This window comes from Onychostoma macrolepis, chromosome 22 (assembly GCF_012432095.1).
Source record: "Onychostoma macrolepis isolate SWU-2019 chromosome 22, ASM1243209v1, whole genome shotgun sequence".
Lineage (NCBI taxonomy): Eukaryota > Metazoa > Chordata > Actinopteri > Cypriniformes > Cyprinidae > Onychostoma > Onychostoma macrolepis.
This window is the reverse complement of record NC_081176.1, coordinates 14,095,269-14,116,836: the sequence shown is the minus strand read 5'-3', so window position 1 is coordinate 14,116,836 and position 21,568 is coordinate 14,095,269. Positions and strand designations below refer to the sequence as shown.

Genomic DNA, 21,568 nt, shown 5'->3' with positions numbered 1-21,568 from the left:
GCATGTTTCATAAGGTTTCAAAGTTGTGTCCCCACTTTTTGTCAACACTGTCAGGCATTTATTAAAATGTAATAAAATCAGGTTATATCAGGGGCAGCTGTCACTCTAAAGGCCACAATCCACCTCTGCAGAGTATATTAATGTCAGATAATTTAGACAATTTAACCTGCTCCTGAAGCAGGTTCCATTAGCATCTAGCATCAACAGAAAAAACAAAATGGCTACTATTTGATAGTTAAAAAGACTACAAATTCAGGTTTTCGTCACCGCTGTCAGATGTGTCAACTCCGTCAGTTGAATATTTTGATAATATTTCATTATGATATTTTATATTTGTTGTGGAATTGTTGGTCACATGTGAAAGTGTAATCTGTCTGCTAGCATGAGAATGTGTTTTGAAATGTTAAAAACATCTTGAATGCTATTAAAGATAAATTATATTACACAGTCCAAGATTTTTACACAGTTATATTTTTTTGTGAATTTTTTAAATAAAAGATCAAAAGGATTAACAATGCAGATTATATATATATATATATATATATATATATATATATATATCAGTCATTCTTGAGAAGTGGGACAAAACAGGGTGCTAAATTTAAAAAATAAAACCTTGTACTCAGACAAATAAAACTACATTTATGTATCTTATATGTACTAAGCTATATGCTTTGATACAACCTCCCAACTTTTCTCTTGTTTTAACAAAATGTGCTTTTTACCTTGGACTGTATATATAAAGATTAGACCATTACATGAAATATCAGTGGGTAGACCTACTTCATAAAGTAAATTGTATACTCTCACTGAATTCACCCTAATTTAGATCACTGAAGTGATAGTGTTGATATCTGTAACTGAAGATCTGCTGAGGATATAATTCATCGAGTAGTAGGCTCCGCATGCGGTAGGGGGCGATAAAGCTCTCTCTGCGCGTGAGCGCCGCGGTGCGTGAGAAATACGAGAAGGCGCTGCTTCGCTCCAGTTAAACCACAACAAAGATGGAGGCGCTACATGACAGCTAGGTTTGCATTTTTCATGGCGACGCTCTCAAACTCGCGCTGAAGTGAAGATGGACGCGCCGCATCTACCGGAGCCGAGCGCGGAGAAACGCGTCCGTATCGTCGGATCCGAGCTGGTGGAGAATTACACGGTCAGTTTGATGTGGTTCGTTTTTAGTCGCTTGTTCGGTGCATATTCATATTCGTGATACCAGTTTTTGAATAAATTGATGAAAATGATTTATATTATTAGTTTTGGCGGTCAAAATATATTTAGTGGATTAATAGATTAGTTGTGTAAGTTAACCTTTAAGATAAAGTAGACGGTTTTAATAAAGCATTTGTGTTGCATAAGAGTGAACGTTTGTTAATAAAAAAGAAGGGAATTATGTATCAATGTTTAAAGGAATCGCGTGTTAAATTGTTAATAATAATAATAATAATAATAATATAAGCGGTTAATACAGTGACAAATGCCACTTTAATTATTTGCATGCTTATTTGCATAATGCACAATATGAGTTATATATTGTTTGTATGACAAAGTGGAGAGGTGTTTGTTGGTTTGCAGAGATTACCCATAAATGAATAAATCCATATTAATTATGAAAAACAAATTTTTAAACAAAAATGTGTTTTTCAGGTTTACATCATAGAGGTGAATGTTGGAGATCACAGTTGGACTGTGAAGCATCGATACAGCGACTTTCACGATTTGCATGAAAAAGTAAGTCACATCGCCTAAAACAACAGATCAGACCACAGATATTGACATTTTGTTCATAGTTCAGAGGGAGTGACTGATAAAACTGATGAAATGTTGTTGACTTCAGCTCACTGTGGAGAAGAAGATCGATAAACATCTGTTGCCACCCAAGAAGATCATCGGCAAAAACTCCAAAAGCCTCGTGGAGAAGCGACAAAAGGAGCTGGAGGTTTATCTCCAAACGCTCCTGAGCAGATTCCCTGCATCGACCCCTAAAGTCCTGTCTAACTTCTTACTCTTTCACTTATATGTAAGTTTTTTTTTTTTTTAATGTGCTTTGTGTTTGATAAGAAGCAGAAGATTGTAAACAGAAGATTCTTCTGCTTTATATCTGTCACATGCTGGTTAAATGTTAACCGGAGTTTGTATTCATCCAAAGCAATTGCATGCAACTCTTACTCTTTTGCTTACTTTCATCCTGTGAAGATGAATCGTGTTGCACTGCATTCTCTCATCTCAGCCGTATAAATGGTTCTAGGAACCAGCAGGGCCTGTTATCTGGCCATCAGCGATGTTTTCGGCCTGACAGTAGTGGTATTGATATTGATCTCTGAAAGGCTTTTGTCTGGAATAGGCATATGACCGGACTGAGTTGTTTTGGAGAGCTGAAGTGCTTTATGTTTATGCATTTGTCCTTGATTAGCATTTTTGTTGAATTTGTGCACATCAGCATGCATTAGAACTAATTTACTCAGAATATGTAGAACGAAAAACAGGGTCTCATGAGGAAATCAAGAGTTATTTCTGCATTTCTGGTGAGATCGTTCAGGAAATGAGTTGAAGAAGCACCAGCAGTAGTTCGCCCAAAATAAAGATTTGCAGAAAATGTCCAGATGTAGATGAGTTTGTTCCTTCCTCGGAACAGATTCGGGGAACTTTAGCATTGCATCACTTGCTCACCAATGGATGTGAATGGGTGCCGTCAGAATGAGAGTACAAACAACTGATTTAAAAAAACAATTCAACAGTTAATCCACACCACATCAGTCCATCAGTTAACCTCTTGTGAAGAGAAAAGCTGCATGTTTGTATGAAACAAATCCATCAAGACATTTTTCATTTCAAACATCCATGTCCATGTCCAAAATGTGAGTCCTCAATCCATAATATTGCTTTCTCCAGTGAAAAAGTTGTCTTTTCTGAATCAGGAGAGAAATATGCACAGACGAAGCACCGTTTGCAAGCCAAAAACAGTCCTAAACAAATATGTTGTGTGGATTATTGCTTAGTTTTTATCAGCTGTTTGGACTCTCATTCTGACGGCACCCATTCACTGCAGAGGATCCATTGGTGAGAAAGTAATGCTAAATATATCCACATCTGTTCTGCTGTGGAAATAAAATCATTTACAACTTGGATGGCCTGAGGGTGTGAACATTTTCAGTAAATTTTCTTTTTTGGGTGAACGCTTCCTTTAGACAGGATGTCATGAGGAAATCAGAGTTCTGCATTCCCCTGGTACAATCTTTCAGGAAATGAGTTGGCGAAGCACATGCAGATCATTAAACTCATTCCAGTGATGTTGCTGTTTTGGCTGAAGCAGTTGTTGCACTTTAGTCAATGAACAAGGACACTGATTATAATTTGTGAACGTTTAAAATGAGCAAATGTAATAGTTGAATAAGGTTTGTTGTGAGAGTTTCCGTCTTTGACTTGAACTTATTATTTTCAGGAAATCAATGGAATTGCTGCTGCGCTGGCTGAAGAGCTCTTTCATAAGGGTCTGTTGTTATTCATTCCTTGAGTTGTTATATGCATGAAACATTTAATGTATTGGCAGAATAACAATGAAATGGGCAGTATTATGAATCTATACTATTATAATAATGCTCCAAATGAAACTTTGGCATGCTTAAAGTGAAATCAGGTGTCAAATATTTGAATGTACAAATGCAATCTGATACCTTTTAAAAATTGTGTTATTCATATTGGGCTCACAATAATATGTTATAAAAAATGATGTGAACTGATTATAAAATAACACTAGATGCATTTTCTACAGTCCCCATGTCCATCATTTTTAATTTGCATAATACATTAATATGAGCAGTTTTACACTACACCGTTTAAGTTTGAGGTTGGTAAGATTTTGTAAAGTTTTTTTTTTTTTTTTTTTTAAGAAATCAAACAAAGGCTGCATAATTCACTCCCGTGATGCAAAGCTGAATTTTCAGCATCATTACTCCAGTCTTCAGTGTCACATGATCCTTCAGAAATCATCCTAAAATGTAGTAGTTCTGTCTTTTCCTCTAGGTGAGCAGTTGTTGGCTGGAGGCGAGGTGTTTCTCCTCAGGCCGATCCAGTTGTACGCCGTCACACAGCAGCTGAAACTCGCCAAGCCAACCTGTGCCAACGGAGATGCCAAAGCCGACCTCGGACACATCCTGGACTTCACCTGCCGCCTCAAGTACCTCAAGGTTCGAGTCTATCACTTTACTAAAAGTCATGAAATACTATAGTGCCAATATCAGTTTATGTATAAACTCGTTCACTGTTGGTATCTCAACTTTTAGATTCTCTATTGAAAATATAGTAGTGGAAATAGAAAAAAATAGCAGAAAAAGTGTCATGTTTTAACCAGTGTTGACATTAAATCTTCACACTCAGATCCCTGGAATGAAAGCAGCGGTGGGGACGAGTAACATCGAGGAGAAGAACCTCCCGTTTGACCTGTCCATCTTTAAATCGCTGCTTCAGATCGAGGTGAAGAGACTCACGGTTTGTGTTTTGTGAGGGTCCGTGGAGGGCGAAGTTTCTAACACTTAATGTTCATTCTCAGATCAGCGATTGTGATGATGAACAGATCAAAGGTCTGCCTTCCCTGAAGCCCACACTGGCCACGCTCAGCATCCATCTCTCCGCCAGCAGCATGAAGGTACGCTAGGTGATTTGTTAGAAAATAACAGGTTTTTGAATCTCAAGAAATAAAAACGGATGGTTTTAGGGTCTGTTAAAAGGTTGCGACATTTTAGTTTTTGCAAGTAAGAATTCTTAAAACCAACAAACTTCTAAACCATTTCATTGGTGCTGAAAGTTATTCGAATGACTGTGTGTGTGCTCCGTCTTCAATAGGAAATCTTAGTTCCTGAAGCATCCGAATTTGCGCAGTGGGAACCTGAGGGTGTTGATACAGACAGTCCTGTGACGGCGATCATTCCCACGTGGAAGATGCTCACTACTTTGGACATGAGCCGAAACTTCATACGCTGCATTGATGAGTCGGTGGTGAGCCACAGTTGTACATTATATGAAATACATACCAGTTTTCATTAATCTTTCCTTGTTGGTTGTAAAAGTTGAGCTTTTCCTGATCTTTTTGGTACAGAAACTGATTCCTGAAGTCGAATTCCTTGATCTCAGCCATAATGAGTTGTCTCTAGTGGAAAACCTTCAGGTGTGTTGTCTCTAGATAATTTCATAATATTATTTTTAAAGTGCAAAGAAGGTTTGACGATGGATTTTCATGATTTCTTATTATTTTCACTGCAGCATTTGTACAACCTGGTTCATCTGGATCTGTCCTTCAACAAACTCAAGGTGCTGGAGGGAGTTCACACTAAACTGGGGAATATCAAGACTTTGAATCTGTCTGGGAATCAGCTGGAGACACTTTCCGGCCTCAGTAAACTCTACTCATTGGTTAACTTGGATTTAAGCAGGAACAGATTAGCACAGGTAGTTTATTACAGTGTTTGCTTAGACGTTATTTTCTTGACTCCAACGTACTGTAATTCTCTGTCCTCTGTATTTTTTGTAGCTGGATGAAATTAAACACATTGGCACTCTTCCCTGTCTGGAGAAACTGTCTCTGGCTGATAACCCCATGTGCATCATCCCAGATTACAGGACTAAAATTCTGGCCCAGTTCTGTGACCGGGCCTCCGAGGTATAGAGCTTTTTGGTCTGTTTGCTGCACAGTTTTGCAGTATTATTACACCAAGAAGAAAAAAGATTTTTCTGGATTATTTCAATTTTCTGGATTTGTTTCTAATTGATATATATATAAAAGTATAATTCATGCTTGTCATGCAGGTGTGTTTGGATGGTACAACCACCACAGAAAAAGAGATCGACACGGTGGAGGTGCTAAAAGCCATTCAGAAAGCTAAAGAGGCCAAAGACCGAATGGCAAACAATGAGAAAAAGGTATTTTGAAGATTTTATATTTGTTTTTATTTTTTAAAATGTAAATTAAATGAATAAAGTATAATTTTGTTCTATTATTATTATTATTATTATTAACAGCATTATTATTATAATTATTACAATATAACAACATTATTACTATGAACATTTTTGCTATTAACATATTATTATTTGTCTTTTTTGCTTTTGTTTGGAAGGAATTAAAGAAATAAAAATTACATAAAGTCGGTTGACAATGGAAACAAATTTACGTAAAAGCCCTGCTGAATGAAAAGTTATGTAAGAGGTTCTAATTCAGTCTGTTTTATCTGGCAGGTTAATGGTTTTCTGAGTAATGTGATTACATTTGTGATGTATTTATAGTGTTTTAAAGGAGTGTGCTGATGGCTTTCTTTGAATTCATTGTGACAGTTTTTTAGGTGTGAATCGACCCAAACCTTGATATCAAGACATGAGAAATCAACAAAAAGATGATTCATTTTCTGGCTTTATATGCTCACATTGATGCATTGTCATGTCAGCATCTATTACATAACACAAATTTTCCAGTGGCAAGACACGAGTTGTGGCGCCTTCTCCTGGCCAGACTCTGATAGTGACTGGATATCATCGACACTTCACATGTCTGCAGTCATGCTTTGTTAAATAAATGTGATTATGCATTAATTTAAAATGTGCATATGCTATTGTAATATTATAGTATATCTTAAACATTGCAGTGCACTCATGACTCTACTAGAAGATGCTTACTACATCAATAGAGCTATTCAGGTTTGAGTCTAAGGATTTGTATTTATTTATTGTTGATTTAAATAGTTATATTATTTATGTATTTAAATAATTTTCTTTAAATTTAATTTTAAAATCAATAAAGCATATCAGGCAGAATCATCTATAATAAAATGGCATGTAAAATGGTTCCAAATATAATAAAATGGCAGTGAAGCTTTGAACTGTTATGGGGGGAAAAAAGTGCTAAAAGTCTGCGCTTTTATTAAATTAAATTGTAGTTATGGTAATAACACGAATGCACTACTTTGCAAGAACTAACATTGTGTCCTAACCAGGCATGACATTTTGAGCATCAAGTAAGTGAAATTTTGCATTAAATCCACAGCCAATCAGCAGTAAATATGTGATGTTTTTTTATAGAGCAGGATTTGGACCAATGAAATTTCAGTGTGGGTGGAAAAACTGATTAAACATGGCGATTTATGGCTCATCGTTCTGGTTTGGACATGTTATAAAATTTTAAATGAACATTAAGACGTTTACGATCCCTCACACCCTTTACATTGACCTCCAGGGGTCTTGAATTAGTCACACTGTGTTTTTGGCTAAAGAGGAGCCTGATGTTATCGTTGTCAGGTGAGTGACGTCCTGGGACAGGCCGCGGGTGGGCCACAGTCCTCTTCGTCCTCTCTCGTGGCGCCGCCCTCCTCTTCCTCCCCCTCTCTGTCTCGTTCCACCTGCTCCAGTCAAGGTAATCATGTATGTATCGCGCTGCTGGGACGAGGGGGGGACACAAATGGAGAATTAAAAGTGAAGTGTGTTGTTTGGATAAACATATAGTCTCACCTAAACTCGTTGTGTCTGCATATTAAGATGGGAGAGGAGAATACACACTTCACCTTTAAAATGAAAAAAAAGGCATGTCGTGATTAGATAATTAGCATGCTCTCTTTGTTGCCATCATGTGATATTCTTTATGATTGTAAATGAATAATCAGACAGTATTGAATCCTTTTCTTATGACAATCTGAAGCTATTGAATTGGATGGATGGTTTTCTTTGCACCAGTGATATCTAAATCTCATTTCATTTACATTTCTGTTCAGTAACTCCTGCATACTGACTTATTGCAGCTCTGCCGCTCGTAATTGCGTTTCAGAGATTTGGTGCATCCGTGTCTGCATTGCAGATGAAATAAATCAAGTTTCATCAGCGTTCCTCAATGATTTTTTTCTCATATCTTTGCTTTGAATGAGTATAATGGGCATCCATTTCTTTCCTGTGCAGTGTCAAACTAGCTTAAACATTGAATTTTGTGGTGTTTAATTTGCATGTGTTGCTCTAATAGCGATTGGGCCTGATTTATAAAGCATTTGATCTCCATATTTGTCTCTTGAGTGTTAGTTACTAAGCAACAGCCTTGGGTGCTTTGATTGATTTTACGTTTTTTGCAAACAGCATCTAAATATTCAGCGTTACGCACGCCTAAAAATGTGATTTAAATAATGTTTCTCAAATATTAATGGAATATTATTATACTCTGTTGTAATCGTAATAATTTATACATCAGTTCGTAATCTATACATTCCATTTCATTTATATATAAAACAGAACGCACACATTATATGGAATTGTATAGCGTTTAATAGTGTAACTAATATACAGTGGGTACGGAAAGTATTCAGACCCCCTTAAATTTTTCACTCTTTGTTATATTGCAGCCATTTGCTAAAATCATTTAAGTTCATTTTCTTTCCTCATTAATGTACGCACAGCACCCCGTATTGACAGAAAAACAGAATTGTTGACATTTTTGCAGATTTATTAAAAAAGAAAAACTGAAATGTCACATGGTCCTAAGTATTCAGACCCTTTGCTCAGTATTTAGTAGAAGCACCCTTTTGATCTAATACAGCCATGAGTCTTTTTGGGAAAGATGCAACAAGTTTTTCACACCTGCATTTGGAGATGCTCTGCAGATCCTCTCCAGTTCTGTCAGGTTGGATGGTAAACGTTGGTGGACAGCCATTTTTAGGTCTCTCCAGAGATGCTCAATTGGGTTTAAGTCAGGGCTCTGGCTGGGCCATTCAAGAACAGTCATGGAGTTGTTGTGAAGCCACTCCTTCGTTATTTTAGCTGTGTGCTTAGGATCATTGTCTTGTTGGAAGGTAAACCTTCGGCCCAGTCTGAGGTCCGGAGCACTCTGGAGAAGGTTTTCGTCCAGGATATCCCTGTACTTGGCCGCATTCATCTTTCCCTCGATTGCAACCAGTCGTCCTGTCCCTGCAGCTGAAAAACACCCCCACAGCATGATGCTGCCACCACCATGCTTCACTGTTGGGACTGTATTAGACAGGTGATAAGCAGTGCCTGGTTTTCTCCACACATACCGCTTAGAATTAAGGCCAAAAAGTTCTATCTTGGTCTCATCAGACCAGAGAATCTTATTTCTCACCATCTTGGAGTCCTTCCATGCGGGCTTTCATGTGTCTTGCACTGAGGAGAGGCTTCCGTCGGGCCACTCTGCCATAAAGCCCCGACTGGTGGAGGGATGCAGTGATGGTTGACTTGCTACAACTTTCTCCCATCTCCCGACTGCATCTCTGGAGCTCAGCCACAGTGATCTTTGGGTTCTTCTTTATCTCTCTCACCAAGGCTCTTCTCCCCCGATAGCTCAGTTTGGCCGGACGGCCAGCTCTAGGAAGGGTTCTGGTCGTCCCAAACGTCTTCCATTTAAGGATTATGGAGGCCACTGTGCTCTTAGGAACCTTAAGTGCAGCAGAAATTTTTTTGTAACCTTGGCCAGATCTGTGCCTTGCCACAATTCTGTCTCTGAGCTCTTCAGGCAGTTCCTTTGACCTCATGATTCTCATTTGCTCTGACATGCACTGTGAGCTGTAAGGTCTTATATAGACAGGTGTGTGGCTTTCCTAATCAAGTCCAATCAGTATAATCAAACACAGCTGGACTGAAATGAAGGTGTAGAACCATCTCAAGGATGATCAAAAGAAATGGACAACACCTGAGTTAAATATATGAGTGTCACAGCAAAGGGTCTGAATACTTAGGACCATGTGATATTTCAGTTTTTCTTTTTTAATAAATCTGCAAAAATGTCAACAATTCTGTGTTTTTCTGTCAATATGGGGTGCTGTGTGTACATTGAGGAAAAAAATTAACTTAAATGATTTTAGCAAATGGCTGCAATATAACAAAGAGTGAAAAATGTAAGGGGGTTTGAATACTTTCCGTACCCACTGTATACACACACACACACGCATGGAGGGGGGGGGTTTAGTGTCTGACTCCAAGCTTATTTTATTTTTAACAGCAAAAACCTTGATTCAACATGCAACCATATGTGGTCTGAAATTAAAATCTGATTTATTTTTCTTCAAGCTGTTTCTTCAGCTGCTGCCAGTTGTTGTCTGCCAGTCTCTTGGCATCATCCTGACATTTGCATTGTTACTATATCACCCAACATGGATACAACAGGCAATATGCCTGAACAAACAAATCAGATCATCACCATCCAGTTTCATCATCACCGCATCGAATTGTGCTGTGTGAACTAAACTAGTGACTAAAGAATGACTTTTTGCTTTCCGTCTATCTCCCTTTCAGAAATAACTACTTGTAAAGAAAAAGCTTTTATTACCAAAGAGATATTAACTCCTGTGGATTCTACACTTACCCAGAGATGCTATGATGTTTACAGCTCTACCTGTGATGTCATTCCACAGGTTGGTTTGTATTATAGCACAATTAATTAATTAGTATTTTAGTTTCAGCAACAAACAAGAACACAGCACTGGTCCTTTTTTTGCAGGTGGAAACTCAAATTGATTCCAGTTTGTCTTCGGAGGTCACCTTTGAAAGCAGGTTAGTTCTTATATTCATGTTTTGTTTCTGCTATGCCAAAACATACTTGTATCCGATAAATGTGGAGACTCAATGGAGTTGACCTAGCCGTTTTGTCTATGTTTATATCCTTAAGTAGAGTACATTTTTTGGCCTTATAACTTTTTATTGACTTAGGTAGTAATGAAAATGAAGTTACTAAAACATTAAACTTCCAGTCTTTGAAGAGTAAGTACAGGTGGTTGCTGGTGTTGAAGTGCTAAAAGGATGAGCAGTTATGGTTTTGTGTTTTTAAGACTCCAAAGCTAAACCAAAAACGTTTCATTCCTCTTTAGCCCCTGTTGCTGTGAAGAGGAGTGGAAACCTTGGACCTCAAGTCTGTTAAATCTATTTGTACCTCCTTCCTTACTGTCCTACACTACCACCAACCAGGAGTTTACCAACCAGCTTTCTGCTCACATCAGCCAGACTAATAGAGAAGAATCAACTCCGATACCTTGCAAAACCATGTCTCTTGAGGGCACAGACCAAGGCAGTCCTCAATCTGGAGATGGGTACTTTGAGATGACGATAGATGACACCAACGAGATCATGGGTTGTTCCTCCTCGTCTACCATTCAGGAAAAGATGCCAGATGATGTGAAGAAGGAATCTGCAATTGATAATGTAAAAATGGTGGTTTGGTCTCTTTGCATCAGTGTTGGAGAAGGTTTGAGTCAGCGGCCATCTTGTTTGGTGGCAACGGACAGCTCGCTTGTGGTCTTCCACACAAGGTCAGAAGAACCAGTGAGTAACTTGGAAGAACTAATGGAGAACCTTGAGACAGACTTGGTTGTGCCATACACCAACATCGAGACCTTTCAGTTTGATATTCCAGAGGTTTGTTTCTCCTTGAAGGCCAAGTCAAGCAATACGCGATGGTTCTTTTTCTCAGGCGCCCAAAGTCTGAAGGAGATGCACTCTTGCATTGTTCCACATGTGGACCAAACTAATGAGCAAGTTTTGAACTCCTCTAACACTCAAGTGTTTATCCGACAGTTTCTGAGCTCTTGGGACTTTGAGGAAAGTGAGGGCATCGTTAAAGGCGGACACTTGATCCATTTCCTTGATCTAGACTCATCTACCTCTGACAAGAACGTCGCAAACAACCCACAGTTTCCAAAGAACTCTGCAACCTTGGATGTATTATCCCAAATCGGCTTGTTTGAAAGCAGTCAGAACCAAACCTCAAATCCCATGATTCTTTTCCTGACCTCTCGGCACCTCTGCATTCTCAAGGTAGACTTTGTAACTCTGGCATCCCGGGACCCTTCGGAAGCAAGTGCGATGCGGAGCTGCTCCAAAGTAACCCGTATCCCACTCTCATTCACACTTCTCGACCCAAAGCAGTGCCGTTCGTGTAGGGCTGTCTCAAACTCTCGGCGCTTCTATGATGAGTATGTTGTAGAACTGATGGCGGGTCACGAACGTCTGACTGTTGTTTTTGCCCTTCCACAAGACAAGTTCACATTCCTGAGAGAGTTCACACAGCTTCGGTCCAATCTGAGGGAAATTAAGACCATCGCTCTCCAGCGCACCAAGAAAGGACACTCAAAAATCAACAGTTGCCCCACTCCTGCTACAGCCACGGAAAGAATACCTACCAGCAGGTAATGGGGCTCATTCATTACCAGTATTTTCAAAGATATGTATAGATGCCATTATAACTCCAGTCCTAAGCTGTAGACTGGAATGTTTCTGAAATGTTTTAGGTTCAAACCTGGCAAAGACTATCAGCATTTGTGCCTTTTAACAAGACAATTTCACAAAGAATATACTGGACTACATGTGGCTACAGTAGCTTTCTACTGGCAATAACTTCAGTGTCCGCCAGTTAGTGTTGGGATTTGGCACCATCATATTGTTTAAATTGCAGCTATAGCTGTTAGCATGAGAATTGTCAATAAATCTTAACCAGAAGTTCATCGGACTAGACAAGAAATCCCAGCTCAAAAATGTTAATTTTTAAGACTTTACTATCCCTAACCAGTCTTTTAATTTACCCTTCGCCGGTAGTTTGACTGGCAGGTGTTCTGACCAATCATAACGCCGAATCTTCCATTTTGTTTGACAAACAGACCAGACAGGAAAATAGATTAACATTGGTGGACTTGAACTTGAAAAATGGTGTCTATATTGACTTCTTCCCGTGATTGAAACAAGATACCTTCTGACGGTCATTCATATGTATTTTGTGCTATAACTAGTAAAGAGAAAGAGATGGTCCTTTCATGTTGTGCTTGAAATAAGGCGCTTTAGCGATCTGTCACAACACATTAAAGAGACGCAAAATGGTAATTACTGGTACTGCAACAGTAACTAAGGGGGGCCGATCTTTGCAGATGGTTAAATCTAATCCCTGATCCTTAGTTTACAGAAGAACCATTTTTACCACCAAATGCAGCAGAGGAGATAAAATGCATCTGTTTAATGACTACTCATTTTTCCTAAGGCAGCATTTGTTAATTAGAAAAACCTTAATGCTTCTTCTTAGCTGTTTTAACAGCAGATATACTGCACTGTTTTTTTGTTTTTTTCCACAGCGTCCCTCAGGAGGTGCCAAGGCCCCATCTGACCCTGTCTCTGCTGTATCCAGCCAAATCCCTCATTCAGCAGCTGATGGAGGACAACCAATGTCCCTCACACCTCTCGATCTCCTCCTCATTACTCCTCATCTCGTCTCTCAAGGGAGACCAGCTCGTTCACTTCTTCCATGACAATATTGCAGAGGCAAGTTGTTTGCGCATTTTGCAGATTTAGATCCTACGAGGAAATTTCCTGGATGGTTGTGCTGTAGAATGTTCCCTACGGAAGCAATCTCTTGGGTTTTTCTTGTGGTTCTGTTGTTGTCGTCGTCACACTGTATATTCCTCGATTTGTCCTTCCGGTCAATCCCTCTCTTCCTGTGTACGCTCTTGGCTCCTTTGCGTTCGTTTATTTACTTTGACTCTGTTACATTTGGCCAGCTGCCTTGTTTTCAAGACGGCTATCTGAGCCTCTTTCCACTCATTCCTATTCAATCAGCGTCTTGTTTTTACAGGATATCCTGGACTGAATTTAAACTGTAAACAAACACGCCTAACATTTGAAGTTTGTGACATGATCAGTATCCCTCACTAGAATCGTTAATGCTCTACACTTCATTTGAGGTGTTTATAGAGTATGTGGCTGTTTTCCTGGACATGTCCTGTATTCTTCAAAACGATAAATTGCGTGGTTCAAGGTATCATTCATGTTCATAGCACAAAATGCATGGAAGATACAATTCTAACCCTACATTTGAGCAATTGTAATCCTTGGCTAAGCAAACACTGCTAAATAAACTGCAGTATTATGCAATGAAGAGACAGAACACTTAGGGTGTTTATCTCACCGTTTGCATGCAGATGGAGAATGAGGAGCTGAAACACATCCTGTGGACATCGGTGCTCTTCTACAGATCTCCTGATGTGGAGACGAGCGCCTGTGTCCTGCTGTCCACCAAAGCCATCTACTTCATCCTGGACGATACAGCATCCTCACTCACGAACCAATCAAGTGGGCAAAAATTTACTTTACATTTGGAGTGACAATTTTATTCTAATCTCATATTCAGTTTTGTTGTTCATTTGATATACTAATTTATATTTATTTACATACGCTATTCTATATTCTGTTCTAGTCAACAGTCTAGATAGAACATTAAAATTGATTCATTAAATTGATTGATCTTGCAGTGATGTGGACCTGGCAGCCGTCCGAGCACAAGGACACTGATTTCCTCTTCTCCTTCTGCTTCACCCTAAAACTAAAAGACCTGCAGAGTGTCAATGTGGGCTTGTTCGATCAGTACTTCAGAGTCGTGGGTGAGTTTGTTTTTACCATGATCAATTCTGGTCAAATTTTCCATCCAAAATGAGTCAAAGATATATGTGATTGGATGATTATTATGGGAGTGACCTAATCCTTTAAACAAAAGGACTGCCAATATATAATATATACAGTGGTGGCCAAAATTATTAGAACACTAGTATTTTCACCAGCTGAAACATGGTTTGACGTCAGTTATTTCTATCTTTTGCTGTAGTGTGTCAGTAGGAAATATCAGTTTACTTTTCCAAACATTCATTTTGCCATTAATTGTAATAATCCAGTGAGATTTTTGTTTGCACAAGGAGTCTGACAACAGCCAGTGCTCCACACAGAGATCTGATCTGATCATCATCCAGTCTGTCTGGAATCACATGAAGAAACAGAACAAACTGAGACAGACTCAATCCAGAAGAACTGTGGCAACGTCTCAGATCAGATCTCTGTGTGGAGCACTGGCTGTTGTCAGACAAAAATCTCACTGGGTTATTATACAATTAATGGCAAAATGAATGTTTGGAAATGTAAACTGATATTTCCTACTGGCACACCACAGCAAAAGATAGAAATAACTGACTTAAAACCATTTTTTTGCTGGTGAAAATTCAAGTGTTCTAATCATTTTGGCCACCACTGTGTATAAGTGCACGCCGTTTAAATTTTCACAAGTCCATTTCGACGTCAGAGTTTGGCTGGTTTGTTTTGTGCGAAAGCTCCATGAATTCAACTCTGCTAAGGAACTAAATAGCATTTCATAGTGTTGCTTCTCTCTGGAGAAAATGTGAGATCACATTTTTGGCATTTGTTGTTTGGTTATACAACCCAAAAGAGTTTCCAGTTTTAACTTCTTCTCTGAATTAGTTGATGCTGTAATGAAACTGAGATTGAAAACACTTAAAGTTTAACCTTTCTCTTCAAAGGGCCCTCGGCTGATCACATCATATCCTGTCTGACCCGTGACGGTTACGGCACACATCGGTTCCTGCAGCAGCTGATGATGGTTTTGTCCTTGCTTGAGAAAGTTCCCTCTCCTGAACCTTCTGAGCTGGATTTCTACTCGCAGTTTGGAAACAAAAGCACAGGTTTGACTACTTACACTGAATATTCAATATATCGCTCATGCTTACCTGAACATTTTGTCTGGATGTTTAGCAAACAATATTTGATGTTAAAATAGTTGTATGTCCCCATAATTCAGGTAAAATGGAGAACTACGAACTGGTCCATTCCAGCAAAGTGAAGTTTGTATATCCAAGCGAAGAAGAGATCGGAGACCTCACCTTCATCGTAGCGGAGAGGAAGACCCCTCAGGCACAGTCTCACTCCTTCAACATCCTTTTGTATGTACTGGTATTCCAGGTCCACGTCATTCCAGGCCAGACTGCTCAAAACCAGACTGTCCTACAACCCAAGACTCTTATACTCACCAGCACAGACGTCTTCCTCCTGGATGAAGACCACATCAGCTACCCGCTACCCGAATTTGCAAAAGAGCCTCCGCAAAGAGACAAGTACCGCCTCACGGATGCCCGACGAATACGCGACCTGGACCGTGTGCTAATGGGCTACCAGACTTACCCACAAGCCCTAACGCTGGTGTTCGACGACGTCCCTGGACCGGATCTTTTGTGCCACCTTACCATGGACCATTTTGCAGAGAGTGATGGGAGGGGCGACAGGACGCAAGGGGTCGGAGGAGCCGAGGGGGAAGTGCAATGGTGTATTTTTGTACCGGGAGCGGACAGTAGAGAGCGGCTAATATCGCTCTTGGCTCGCCAGTGGGAGATGTTGTGTAGCCGAGAACTGCCGGTTGAGCTAACAGGCTGAAGTAGGAAAAACATTGATAATTTGCAGTATTCACCTACACAGTATGATGATCATTTCTTTTTACGAACGTTTTTTACAGTTTTGACACAATGCATCCTGGGAAGCTGTATTGTAGAGTCCACACGAGTGTAATATATATATATATATATTTTGTCTCAGGCTTCAAACTTTGCTTTTTTTGCTGCTTTTCATACATATTTATCCGCTGCTGTGTACAATCGGCCGTGCATCATGAAATGTGAAACGTCTGTTATACAGTTTTGTGCAGTTCAGTGTTATTTTAAGTAAATTTGTTGTTCTGTGGCAACAAAATGATTTTCAGATGGCTTTTAATGAATGGAAAAAGAGATGTATATAATCTTTTGTGGTTTTTTTGCTGGTTTTAACGTGTTATTTCAATTTTAGAAAGTATTCCCGAGACTAATCTGTGCATTTATTTGTACAAATTTGTACAGATATTCAAACGGAAGACCACCGAGCACATGTTTACAGAGCGCTTTTAACTTCATGAGATTATTCACCATGGGAATTCAGACTGATTATGCACTTTGAATTTTTTAAAATAAATGTGAGTAGATGTAAATGCTTTTTTTTTTTTTTATCCCTTTTTTCTCTTCATTTAATGTCCAAATATTTCGTCTCATCCATAAAATGGAACAAAATGCTAAAGCAGAACTAAAAGCCAGTCTGGAAAATCTCCAAAACAAAATCTGGAGAGAGGTATATATTCAAGCTGTGAATATAAAAACAGTTTTTGTTTGTCATGTGTTTGTAAAAATAATTTCGGTTTCTATAATATCTGTTTAAATAATATTTCTTTGTTGTCCTGTCAAGAACACAAATTTTACATCCATAAACACACACGCACATACAGTTAGGTCCATAATATATATTTGGACACGGGCCCATTTTGTTTTTGTTTTTTTAGCTGTTGACCAAAATGTATTCAAGTTACAGCTATATAATGAATATGGGCTTAAAGGGGTACTCCACCCCAAAATGAAAATTTTGTCATTAATCACTTACCCCCATTTCGTTCGAAACCCGTAAAAGATTTGTTCGTCTTCGGAACACAATTTAAGATATTTTGGATGAAAACCAGGAGGTTTGCGACTGTCCCATTGACTGCCAAGTAAATAACACTGTCAAGGTCCAGTATGAAAATTATGAAAAGCATCATCAGAATAGTGCATCTGCCATCGGTGGACGCAAACTGCGTACACTGTTCTGTGTCAGCCGCGCCACCGGATACGTTTTCTACGCTTTGATTTGAACGAAAACAGCGTATCCTTGTGATGCGGCTGACACAGAACAGTGTACGCAGTTTGCGTCCATCATATATTCTCCAAAATGGCGCTACGCTGACGCAGAGGAGATGATTGTTGGATAAAGTCGTTATTTTTATTTTCTTCGCATACAAAAAATATTCTTGTCGCTTCATAAGTCAGATTGAACCACTGATGGCTGATAGACTATTCTGACGATGCTTTTCATACTTTTCTGGGCCTTGACAGTGTTATTTACTTGGCAGTCAATGGGACAGTCGCAAACCTCCCGGTTTTCATCCAAAATATCTTAAATTGTGTTCCGAAGACGAACGAAGCTTTTACGGGTTTGGAACGACATGGGGGTAAGTAATTAATGACAAAATTTTCATTTTGGGGTGGAGTAACCCTTTAAAATGCTCACTCTGAGCTTTAATTTGAGGGTATTCTCATCACAATTGGAGGAAAGGTTAAGGAATTACAGCTCTTTAATATGTACCTGCCCCCTTTTTCAAGGGACCATAAGTAATTGGACAGTTGACTCAAAATCCATTTCATGGACAGATGTGGGCTATTCCTTCATTATTTCTACATTAATTAAGCAGGTAAAAGGTCTGGAGTTGGTTCTAAGTGTGCCATTTGCATTTGGAAGCTGTTGCTGTGAACCCACATCATGTGGTCAAAGGATCTTTCCATACAAGTGAAACAGACAATTGTTAGGCTTCAAAAACAAAACAAATCCATAAGAGAGACAGCAGGAACATTAGGAGTGGCCAAATAAACAGTGTGGTACATTCTGAGAAAAACGAATAACGCACTGGCGAGCTCAGCAACATGAAAAGGCCTGGTGGACAACAGTGGTGGATGATAGGAGGATCCTCTTCATGGTAAAGAAAAAACCCTTCACAATATCCAGCCAAGAACAGGTAGACGTGTCACTGTCAAAGTCTACAATCAAGAGAAGAGTTCACCACATGCTGCAAACAAGGCCAGATTAGACTTTGCCAGAAAACATCAAAAAAAAAAAGAAGCCAGACCACATCTGGAAAAGCATTCTTTGGGCGGCTGAAATTAAGATCAACCTGTACCAGAATGACGGGAAGAAAAAAAGTATGGAGAAGGCTTGGAATAGCTCCAGATACAAAGCATACAACATCATCTGTGAAACATGGTGGAGCAGTGTGATGGCATGAGCATGCATGGCATCCAGGTGTTTATTGAAGACATGACAGAAGACAGAAGCAGCCGAAAGAATTTTGAAATGTACAGGGATCTACTGTACTCTATTGAGCATGCATTTCACTTGATGAAGACAAAACTAAAGGCAGAAAAACCCACAAACAAACAACAACTGAACTGAACAGCTGCAGTAAAGGCCTGGCAAAACATCACAAAGGAGGAAACCCAGTCTCTGGTAATGTCCATTAGTTATGATTTAGATTATGGATTATCGGATGGATTATGATTTATTTGTCCAATTACATTTGAGCCCCTGGAAATGGGTGGACTTTGTGTAAAAATGGTTGTAATAACCTTTTTATGTTATACAGTCATGGCCAAAAATATCGGCACCCTTGGTAAATATGATCAAAGAAGTCTGTGAAAATTAATCTGCATTGTTAATCCTTTTGATCTTTTATTTAAAAAATTCACAAAAATCTAACCTTTCATTGGATAATAAGAATTTAAAATGGGGGGAAATATCATTATGAAATAAATGTTTTTCTCTAATACACATTGGCCACAATTAACAGCACCCTTTTATTTAATACTTTTTGAAACCTCCATTTTTCAGTTTAACAGCTCTGAATCTCCTCCTATAATGCCTGATGAGGTTAGAGACACCTGACAAGAGATTAGAGACCATTCCTTCATCCAGAATCACTCCAGACCCTTTAGATTCCCAGCTCCATGTTAGTGCTTCTTCTCTTCAGTTCACCCACTCATTTTCTACAGGGTTCAGGTCAGAGGACTGGACTGGCCAGCAGAAGCTTGGTTTTGTGCTCAGTGACCCATTTTTGTGTTGTGTTTGAGGTTTGTGTTTGGATTATTGTCAGTCACTTATTGATTTTTTATCTGTTGGTATTTGATAGAATCCATGATGCCATGTGTCTAAACAAGATGTCCAGGACCTCCAGCAGAAATATAGGCCCACAACATCAAAAATACAGCAGTATATTTCATTGTACACATGGGGTACTTTTTATCCCTGTGTTCACCAAACCCATCTTGAGTGTTTGCTGCTAAAAAGCTCATTTTTTAGTTTCATCTGACTAGAAGCCAGTCCCATTTGAAGTTCAGTCATGTCTGATAACCAGGGGTTAAATTGCGATTTGTTATGTGGGGGGGCTCTATCGTATCGAGCATATATATATATATATATTTATATATTTACATTTAGAAATGTAACAATTTAGCAGACACTTTTATCCAAAGCGACTTACAAATGAGGACAATGTATTATGTGTGTGTTTGTTTTTTTTGCAAATATGATTTATTCTAATGCAATATTCTCATCAGCTGTGACATAGGCTATACATCTGCATGTTTTGTTTTATATTTTATGCAAGGGCATTTTTTTTTTTTTTTACCTTTTATAGAGAGCATTTTCCCACTAATCTCATTTACTTTCCTTTCAAATTCTTACATTTGATCTATAAATTAAATTATAATACTGTGATTGTTATTATCTATACGTTATAAAATTAAATAATTTACACTGAAAAATACAACTACATTAAACTATGAGATTCTTTAAAAACAAAAATTGAATATAGCTGCAAGCAGCGATGGCGGGCCCAAGCCGTCAGTGCAAACGCCACCCTGGTGGCATCAGGAAAACTGTGCCCAGCGGGCACATGCATTACAGTAACCCTCTGGCAGTCTGGTTTTGATGGATACAGCAATGAAAGGGTTAATCCAAACTATCAAGACTGTGAGAGAGAGAGAGACACACACACACATACACACAACAATATATACAATTTTGGTAACACTTTCAATAAGGTTTCAGTTATTAACATTAACTATATTAATTAATATGAACAATAATTATATAGCTTTTATTAATGTTAGTCTTTCTCTATCCTCTCTCTCTAACACACACTCTCTCTCTCTCACACACACACACACACACACACATAAAGAACAATATGTAAATCTTTTGTAACACTTTTCAACAAGTTTTTATTTTTTAACATTATATAAGTTAAAGTTAGCATGAACAATAATTTTATAGCATTCATGAATCTTGGTTAATGATATGTTCAAAATTGACTACTACATTGATGTACATTAACAAGAAATTTTAATTAACAGTTACTGTACCATGAACTAACATAAATATTTTTTTTACTAACACAAAAATATAGTAAAACATATGTTGTTCATACTTAGTTTGTTAGTTTTGAATTAACTAGTGTTAAAAACTATATTATTAAACTATACCAGTTAGCATGAACAATAATTATATAACATTTATTAATGTTAATTAATGTTAAGTTAAAAATGTATTAATATATTATTAAAATTTAAAGTTGTATCTTAACATTAGTTTATGTTCTGTGAATTAACATAAAATTAATATTTTTAATGTTAGTATTAACTAACATTAAATGAGATTAATAAATAATTTTAAAATATATTGTTCCTTTTTAGTTCATGTTACTTAATGTAATAACTTATGTTAACCAAAGAGACCTTAATGTAAATTGTTACCAATACTTTTAATATTCTATAACTATTTAAAAAAAATGGCCTCCATCTGGTGGTCATCCTTGGTAATACACTCTTCACCTTTAAACCAATTTCAGTGATATTTTTAATTGTTTTGTGGCCCCTGAGCATGATACATTTTTGAAACTAAGCATGTTTCCTCAGAATGACTTGTTATATTTATGTAAAAAGTTTTGAAGTGTTTGGAAACTGCACTTCAAAGATATAAGAAAATTACTGCTATTTTTTTTTACTATTACTTTAATAAATCACCATTGCCACACCGTTCGAGATATCCTAAATCCGTCCGCAATTTAAAATCTTCAGTATATTGGCATCATGTTGACAAAGTTTGGTGTGAACTA

The 21,568-nt window shown here is 38.2% G+C and overlaps 1 protein-coding gene across 5 annotated transcripts; it reads left to right on the top strand.

Annotated features, from left to right (window-relative positions):
* Positions 1 to 952: 952 nt before the first annotated feature.
* On the top strand, positions 953 to 16,807 carry nisch (nischarin). 5 transcript variants are annotated; one of them, XM_058760725.1, is made up of 21 exons: positions 965 to 1,156; positions 1,648 to 1,731; positions 1,838 to 2,020; positions 3,443 to 3,491; positions 4,024 to 4,187; positions 4,378 to 4,473; positions 4,550 to 4,645; positions 4,843 to 4,995; positions 5,096 to 5,164; positions 5,260 to 5,445; positions 5,528 to 5,656; positions 5,803 to 5,916; positions 7,285 to 7,399; positions 10,273 to 10,391; positions 10,478 to 10,530; positions 10,845 to 12,158; positions 13,092 to 13,278; positions 13,935 to 14,085; positions 14,265 to 14,393; positions 15,318 to 15,479; positions 15,596 to 16,807. In XM_058760725.1, the coding sequence occupies exons 1-21, from the start codon at positions 1,076 to 1,078 to the stop codon at positions 16,222 to 16,224; spliced, it is 4,263 nt and encodes a 1,420-aa protein (XP_058616708.1). In that variant the 5' UTR covers positions 965 to 1,075; the 3' UTR covers positions 16,225 to 16,807. The 5 variants fall into 5 exon arrangements, 4 of the variants coding, with proteins under 4 accessions (XP_058616709.1, XP_058616711.1, XP_058616710.1 ...); XR_009268394.1 differs by lacking the exons at positions 10,845 to 12,158; positions 13,092 to 13,278; positions 13,935 to 14,085; ... (1 more) ...; positions 15,318 to 15,479; positions 15,596 to 16,807 and having other exon boundaries at positions 953 to 1,156; positions 7,285 to 7,407; positions 10,478 to 10,499; XM_058760726.1 differs by lacking the exons at positions 10,273 to 10,391; positions 10,478 to 10,530; positions 10,845 to 12,158; ... (3 more) ...; positions 15,318 to 15,479; positions 15,596 to 16,807 and having other exon boundaries at positions 953 to 1,156; positions 6,328 to 7,407.
* The last annotated feature ends 4,761 nt before the right edge of the window (positions 16,808 to 21,568 follow it).